The sequence below is a fragment of the Euphorbia lathyris genome, chromosome 7, assembly GCF_963576675.1.
Source record: "Euphorbia lathyris chromosome 7, ddEupLath1.1, whole genome shotgun sequence".
Classification (NCBI taxonomy): domain Eukaryota; kingdom Viridiplantae; phylum Streptophyta; class Magnoliopsida; order Malpighiales; family Euphorbiaceae; genus Euphorbia; species Euphorbia lathyris.
The window spans coordinates 28,450,124-28,458,145 of NC_088916.1; the positions used below are offsets into that span (position 1 = coordinate 28,450,124).

An 8,022-nucleotide genomic window follows, 5' to 3' on the forward strand; every position below is an offset into this window, starting at 1 on the left:
TTTCCATTAGTTTTGTTTCTACATTCTTTACTCACATCATTGTACACTAAACCCTTTCCAATGCCTCCTTTTCTATTCCAAGCTGGATGAAAAATTGTCATTGTAAGGATTTTATTATTTCTGGTTGATGAATTTTTTTTTTTTAAAGTTTAACCCAAACTGAGTTTACTTGGTTTTTAATTTTCAATTTTGATGAAAGCCAAATCGAATTAATTTTAGACTTTTTTTTTTACAAAAAAATCCCACTATATATAAAATAAATCAAATTTATATTTAAAAATAAATATTTAATATTTAACATATAAATTTAATAATTAATATCACTAGATCGCAGCAGTACTAGTAGACCGAGCCAAGTCAGGCTCTTTTATTTCCAGAAATTTGAAGTCCGCGGGCCTGTGCCAAGCTGGCCTGATATCAAGACTTTTGATCAAGCCCAATCTATTGGACAAGTAGGCGGATGGCAGGCCTCTGAACAGGTCTAGTGCCACAGTAATAGGGACGTTTTCGTATATTCCCGCCGCAGAAACATCAGATTCATAGATGGAGTCTTTTAAACTAAAACTAAATAAAAATGCTTTTCATTTTCATAGTTGGTTTCTGTTTTTCTTTCATTTTTTTGAAGAGTGAAGACTGATAAGTGGTTTTGCAATCTGAATGAGATAATTGTGCAGCTCAAACTTCGTCTCCCTCGTCGATGGATTCAACCAGTATTCATATACCCTCTCTCGGTACCCTCCCCTTTTGGGTTAATTTATTCCGCTTTCCCTTTTATCTTAATTGATTGTTATTTTGATATGATCAGCATAACCTTTTAATTGAACTCTTCAAATTTCAAGCATTTTTATATGTGTTTCTTATGAGAACTGAGAAATTGTCTGTCTTTTCGGCTGTAATATATATGTTGTTCTTAGAACCTTATCCAAGTTTTTCTCTCACTCTGTTAATGATTGAATTTTCTTGTTCTGTAGATAAAAGACAAAACTGTTATGCAAATTCGTTAGAGATTAATGGGTGCATTTCTCAGAAGAAACAACGAAATCTTTTTGCATCAATCACAGCAGGAGAGGACAAGCCATTTGATTTTTTGGGTGCTTTATTAGGTACGTATAGCTTGATTTCAACCCACATTTTAGCATCTTTCAGCTTCCTAGTAGAGGTAGCTTGAAATACTTGTCATTTTTTAGTAATTTCTGGTGGGGTGGAAAGGGGTTGCTGACAATATCGAACATGGATGTAAATTCTTGTTTTCTGCACTTATTATTTGGTTGGTTCTCTAATCATTGTCGTAGTCTACAATTAGTGCCTGGTAATACTTAGCTTCATACTGCCTAACAAAGATTACCCAAATTTTCTGAATGCATTTCTTTTTCCAAAGATAATTTAAGCTAATGGTAAAGTGGCTGTTGTTTTAATAATTAAGGGAAAGAATAGCAGATTATAGCTAGAATATTTTTTGCATCATCTTCCTCAAAATAATAAGTTTGCATTCTTAAATCTTCCTCAATGTATGTGATGGTGTTGCTGCAGAGGGCATTGTAGCTGGAGGCACTGCTGGTGTTGTTGCAGAAGCAGCTTTGTACCCAATTGACACTATTAAAACTAGACTTCAGGCAAGTTGTCTTAGACATGAAGTTGTGATCTCTTATATACTCCCTCAGTTTCATAATAATTGTCGTTTTGAGGAAAATTTTTTGTTTCAAATTATCTGACGTTTTACACTTTTCAATGAGCATTAAATGTGTTTTTTCCAACTTTGTCCTCATATAATAAGAGGAAAGAAATTTGCAGAGAATTTTAAGCATTAATTGCAAGAGGGTAATAAGGTAATGTTTAACTACTTTTTAGGCTAATTAATAGGTTTCTTAATATTTGTGTAGAAACCTTAAAAGACAATTAAAATGAAACAGAGGGAGTAAAAGACTAGTTCAAATTTAAAATGTATGTATGACTGATTGCCTAATTTTTCAATTTATAATGCGGTTGCATTAGTTGGCAGCATAGTTTTATAATGACAGTCATATCTAGATGGAAATACAAATACTGGAGTCCTACTGTTATTATATCTCTGCTGTATTGATTTTAATATCAACTTCTATAGCACCATTACAGTTTGTAAACTTTTATAATGTCTCTTTGATTTCTTTAGTCATTGAATTTTACATAATTAGTGATTTTGATATTATTATGCATTTATAATCATTTTGAAAGAAACCAGTTCTTGCATAATAATTTTACTTTCTTTTTCTCTTTCTCATTTGGAGTTAGGAAGAAGCATCTAGACGTGGGATTATTTATTCCCTTTTTTTTTTAAGCCTTAATCTTGCCTAGCTCAACACAAGATTAGCAATAGCCGATATTGAATGGAAACAGACTAAAATGGTCACGAGAAATGATATTTGTGAAAAATATGGGAATGGGAAACATGGAGGCATAGTTATTAAAGGCGCGCCTATGGCGCATGGTGCAGGCCTTAGCGCCATGACACCCCCATGGCGTGGCGCAACCGCCATGGCGCGCGCCTGGTGCGCCATTTTGCACCAAGGGGCAGTTGCCAAAGGCACACTAAGGCAAGGAGATGATCTATAAAAAATTAGGGATTTAATGCAATGTGATTGTGACATGATGAACTTATTAAGTGATTTGGTAATGCGTCATTTCCTTCTAGAAACGAGTTCCCAAATTCTAAGCAACAAGTTTCCAATTTTCTTAAATTAAAAAAATGTGACCTGAAAGGTAAAGTTTCAGTTTCTTGGAGTTTCAAAAACTTTCTTAAACGTGGAAAAACTCTTCAAAATCAGGTTTCCTTGCTGCATAGGTGATAGCTAATAGTAGTGCACTAAAAGTATCTTATGCGGAAAGAGACCCTCAGATGATATGATCTCTTTCATAGTTGCATGAGCTATATGCTTTGATTGTATAGTAATGAGACCCTTTCTTTAAAAAAAAAAAAAAAAAAACTTTCTTTGACATATTGGACCATGATAATTGATAGACTTGGTACTGAGTTTGCTCCATTTTTATTTTGAATTGTCTTACAATTTCTGGTGGAAAAGGAAAGGTGAATAGTTCATTTGAAATTTGCTACTTTTATGGTGACCTAGTGTATCTCAAAGCAAAATGCAAATTTTTTTAAGGACAGATCAATCAGCTATAGGTGTAAATGTAACGGACCTGTACACAACATATTTAGATTAATTTGTTGATTTTTCAATTCTGATGATTGATGAACATAATTACCTTGTTAGGCTGCTCACGGTGGAGGAAAAATTATGTTGAAGGGCCTTTACTCTGGATTGGGTGGAAATCTGGCCGGATCTTTGCCGTGAGTACTTGCATGCAAATTTAGATTATATCTTATGCATCAAGTACGATGGAATAATACTGTTTCTGTTTTAATTGAAATAGTTTAGCAATCAAGATTATTTTAGTAATATACTTTATTGTCGTATAGCATGCAATTAATGAATTTTTCTTTGATCTGCAGGGCTTCTGCTATATTTGTTGGTGTATATGAACCCCTAAAACAGAAACTCCTAAAAACTCTGCCTGAAAACCTCAGTGCTGTTGCTCATCTTGTAAGAACCCTGCCTTACATGCTTCAAGTTGCAAAGCCAACTTTTGAGAAATCAATTTACCAATCTTGCAGTATCTATGTTATTCAGTGCAGTGTCAGTTTTTTTGTTTTTTTATTTTATCTTTTTGATTTGGTCTCTAGAAGAGAAGAATAATCTAACCTACCTCTCTTTAGGTTTTTTCCTTGGGGTAGTTATGTCAATTTGGAATGAGTAGTTCACTTTTGATGATGTCTTGATAGCTTTCTGCATTTGCAACTATTCCATGATGAAATTCGCCACATTCTGTACTTGGACCTTCTGAGCTTGCATTTGCATCTTCTTCTGCTATAATATATATATATAATTGGGATTCAATCTATGCGATAGAACATCTTTTTTTTTTAATATAACAGGTTTCGAGACTTCATTCAGACTGCAGGTGTTGTTGGTGGTGCCATTTCTTCTATTATTCGGGTGCCGACAGAGGTATCTTGCTTCAATTTGGTTGAACCTTCCTTGTTTGATATCAGTTATAATTCCTAACAGAATTGAGCACTTTATAGGTTGTTAAGCAAAGGCTGCAGACTGGGCAATTTGCTTCAACTTCTAATGCTGTTCGGCTTATTGTTGCTAAAGACGGTTTTAGAGGACTTTATGCGGTAATTGAACTATGTGAAAAAAACATTTGTCTTGGCAATCTAGGGCTAAGTTTTAGTGTTGTATTTGCTTTCTAATTGTCTGATTTCAAGGTCTCTGCATAGATGTCAATAGGATATATCTGATTAGAGAACAAGTTTTTTATTTTCAAACTAGTTATTACAGGTACCATTTTGCTCACAAGTCTTTAGCTATCTGCAAGCCACTTGTAACACATTGCTTTTCGCTGCTATTTAATTACTATTTTTGATGTGAGTGCTATTAATCCTTATTGACTTTGTTCTTTGTATGTACCAAACTCATTCACTTCTTTGATTTTGTAGGGATACGGATCCTTCTTATTGCGAGATTTGCCTTTTGATGCTGTCCAGTTTTGCATCTATGAGCAACTCATGATGGGATATAAGATAGCTGTAAGCTTACTTTGCTATTCTTTCAAATATACATGCAAAATATTGATGGTGTATAGACTTCTCTTCTCGACAAAATGCTGACAAGGGATAGAGGCTATCAAATTTTATTCCTTATCTCTTGTTGGCCTGCTTCCGTATGTCTTGTTGGTGGATAGATCCATTACTATGATTGCATTATTCATTACATTACAATGAGGTGAAACAGATGAAATTCTCATATATGTTTTAAGCAGACACAGGACAGTATCTGGTTAACAAAATTATGAAGACATAACAAATTGTATATTGTTGCCTTTTCTGCAGGCTCAAAGAGATCTTAAAGGCCCCGAGATTGCTTTAGTTGGTGCTTTTGCTGGTAATTGAACACTTTTAGAAACATTTGAATTTTCATGTAGATTTCTATGAATTCTACAACAACAACAACAAAGCCTTAATCCCGAAATGATAATATGAACCGTCATACAAAACCGTGAAATCAAGTCGTGTTAGCGACATAAATTCTCTCCCTCCACTCCATCCTATGAATTCTAAGACCAAAACAATCATTAGTTACTTGAATGGGATATCTTGTAAAATGTAAACTAATTGTACAATACCGAAAAATTTGAGCAAAAATTCAAGAAAGTGATACATGAACTACCGAGATGTAATTTCAAGCATCTGAACTTGACCTGTTTGTGCTATTGGGCTCCTCAACTTTATATTTATTCTATTAAGTCCCTGAACTTTATAGTTGAAATCTATTTTAATATGAGCAGCACACTAAGAAAAATTGCATTGCGAAAGTGATGAAGGAATAGAAACAGAAAAGAAGAACAAAATAGAAGATTTGAGGATTTAGTAGAAATAGAAAAGAAGAACAAATCTGAAGTTTGAGGATTTAGTAGAACAAACGCATAAAGTTGAAAGGGCTTAAATTGGTTTATGTATGGTTAGTTAGGATGTAGTTTTCTCCACAATCTTACAACATCTGGACTGGACTGGACTGCAAACTATTGATAATCTTATGTGGTAGTTGCTATACAATACAGGTGCAATAACCGGAGCAATGACGACTCCACTTGATGTCGTAAAAACCAGATTAATGGTTCAGGTAGCAGTGAACTGCTCTTCTTTCTTTGCTGGAATGGAAGGCTTAGCCTTTTCTAAGTTTCTTCTTCAAGCCTGTTTATATTTTAAACTTTTACAGGGTTCAGGACACCAGTACAGAGGGATTTTTGATTGTCTTAAGACTATCTCAAAAGAAGAGGGATTCCATGCTCTTCTCAAGGTTTGTCATGCTTCTTTTTTTTCTTTCTTTCCATTTCCAACCAACTAAACAGAAACAATGGTGTAAAGATGGCTTTGGATCTCCTATGGAAACACTGAATAAATCAATTAAAGCTAAGTGAATTAGACCTTTCTTTTATCTTTTATGGTGACAGGGTATTGGACCAAGAGTGGTTTGGATAGGCATTGGAGGTTCAATCTTCTTCGGTGTCCTTGAGAAGACAAAGCAGGTACTTGCTCAAAGGTGCCCAAAGTCGGCGGTCTCTTTCAAGCAAAACTAGCGCTTCTCCTATAGGGTCTGGTCTATGGCCTGCCATGCCATTCTATAGTTTTTTCATCTAATAGTAATAGGAAAGAGAGTCGTTGTAAAACCCGACCACTACTACCCTCAACCTCAAGTTGGATACCTGATTGAGCATGAAGAAATAGTAAGATCAAATTTTATGGCCATACAGGGACGAAATACAGGAATGTTCGGTTGTGGGTATAGATTTTGCACTTGCATATATTTATACAAAAATTGAACAATATAATCATTGCGGAAGAAAATATTTTGGTCAAATAATTTATTAGTTCCCACATTTTTTACCGTATCATATTAAAAATCTAAAAGAAATAGAAAACCAAAAGGTTAACAATAACAAAGGATATGGATGTGATAATATGTTTTTCAAAATAGGGAATTAAACAGTGTTTAGGTAAAAATGAGAGGACTATTAAATTTATTTCCAAATATCTTTAAAATGCTAACTATAAACTAAACGAAAAGTTGTGTGATATATATTTCTTTTCCACTTTTTTTTACAAGCTTACCAATATCATGAAAGATCGGAGAATGTTTTATTTAATCTCACATAAAAAAAAATGTAGAGATGAAGTTGATGGTCAAACCCAATCAGCTTAGAGGAAGATTTTTTTTTTTTTTTTTGTTGAAAATATATCTTATATTAAAAGAAAGAATTCCAAAATATAACAAATTCAGCAAAGGTCATCTAAGACCTAAGACCAAACACTCCAATCAAAATACTGATTACATCTAGCACCCCGCCTATAACACAATTGACTCTTAACCGTCAAAGAAATCTGTCCCAAAAAAATTTCAATACTAAAATGTTCCTGGGCAAAATAAAATTTAGTTCTCCCTAACCACACCCAATAGACAGCAGTAATAATAGCAATTCTTCTAATCCGAGCTTGAATCGTTTTTCCAACAGCATTTCGGGAAATCCAATTGACAATACGACGCCACCTGTCAACTCTTTTGAGAATAGAACAACGATTCTGCAAAACAGTCCAAATCCCTTTTATTTGATCACACTTGAAAAATAAATGTTCAATTGTTTCTGGTTCTTTGTTACAGAGACCACAAGTAACACTAATAATAGTTTGCCACTTCTTTAAATGCACCCGAACAACAATCTTTCGTTGCAAAACAAGCCAAACAATAAAACTCTGTCTTGGAATATGAGAAGGACCCCAAATCATTTTCCACCAAGTCACATGAGGCTCTTTCTCCCTCAAATCATTATAAGCACTATTAATAGAAAAATGTGAGAACTGTTCCCAAGCTAAAAAATTGAATCCTCACAATCATCATGTACCTGTATTAATTGAATCTCTTGCCAAACTCTATCCATCAACTCAGAACAAGGATCAGGCAACCGCCAATTATAGTTTCTACACACATCCATCATAGTGGCCTGCCGAGAAATGTCACTGTCTTCAGTTATCAATTGAGGATAGCAATCAGAAATACTTCTACCTTTGAACCAAGGATCAAACCAGAATGAAAACAATCTGCCATTCCCTAACTTATAACCCAATCAAGGCTTAATCTCATTTTTAATCCTATTAATCCATCTCCAGCTCCAACTAGAATCAAATGGACGTAAAATACCCTAAAAACTAAGCAGCTTGAGTTTAATCCGGCTAACCCAAATCGCCTATAAAGACTCTTTATTCACAAGCAAATCCCAAATATGCTTAGCAATCGCAGCTTTATTCCAAATAGCAAGATTTTTAATACCTAAACCTCCTTCCCTTTTTGGAAAACAAATATCATTCCAAGCCACTAAAGCTCCCGAACTAATCTCTCTTTTCCCCTTCCAAAGAAAATTACGACATTT

At 34.2% G+C, this 8,022-nt stretch overlaps 1 protein-coding gene across 2 annotated transcripts; it reads left to right on the forward strand.

Moving 5' to 3' along the window:
- The first annotated feature begins 573 nt into the window (after positions 1-573).
- On the forward strand, positions 574-6,457 carry LOC136201555 (S-adenosylmethionine carrier 1, chloroplastic/mitochondrial-like). Of its 2 annotated transcripts, none has more exons than XM_065992243.1 (12): positions 574-731; positions 972-1,103; positions 1,531-1,613; positions 3,249-3,325; positions 3,488-3,578; positions 3,990-4,043; positions 4,121-4,216; positions 4,538-4,627; positions 4,931-4,982; positions 5,659-5,723; positions 5,817-5,897; positions 6,052-6,457. In XM_065992243.1, the coding sequence occupies exons 1-12, from the start codon at positions 698-700 to the stop codon at positions 6,175-6,177; spliced, it is 981 nt and encodes a 326-aa protein (XP_065848315.1). In that variant the 5' UTR covers positions 574-697; the 3' UTR covers positions 6,178-6,457. The 2 variants fall into 2 exon arrangements, with proteins under 2 accessions (XP_065848315.1, XP_065848316.1); XM_065992244.1 differs by having other exon boundaries at positions 5,659-5,720.
- Positions 6,458-8,022: the final 1,565 nt, after the last annotated feature.

Excerpts from the sequence above, each read along its gene's own strand:
- LOC136201555 (XM_065992243.1), top strand. The coding sequence starts at position 698 with ATGGATTCAACCAGTATTCATATACCCTCTCTCG. Across the intron at positions 732-971 it reads TATTCATATACCCTCTCTCG|ATAAAAGACAAAACTGTTAT; the intron begins GTACCCTCCCCT and ends CTTGTTCTGTAG. Across the intron at positions 1,104-1,530 it reads TTTTTTGGGTGCTTTATTAG|AGGGCATTGTAGCTGGAGGC; the intron begins GTACGTATAGCT and ends GTGTTGCTGCAG.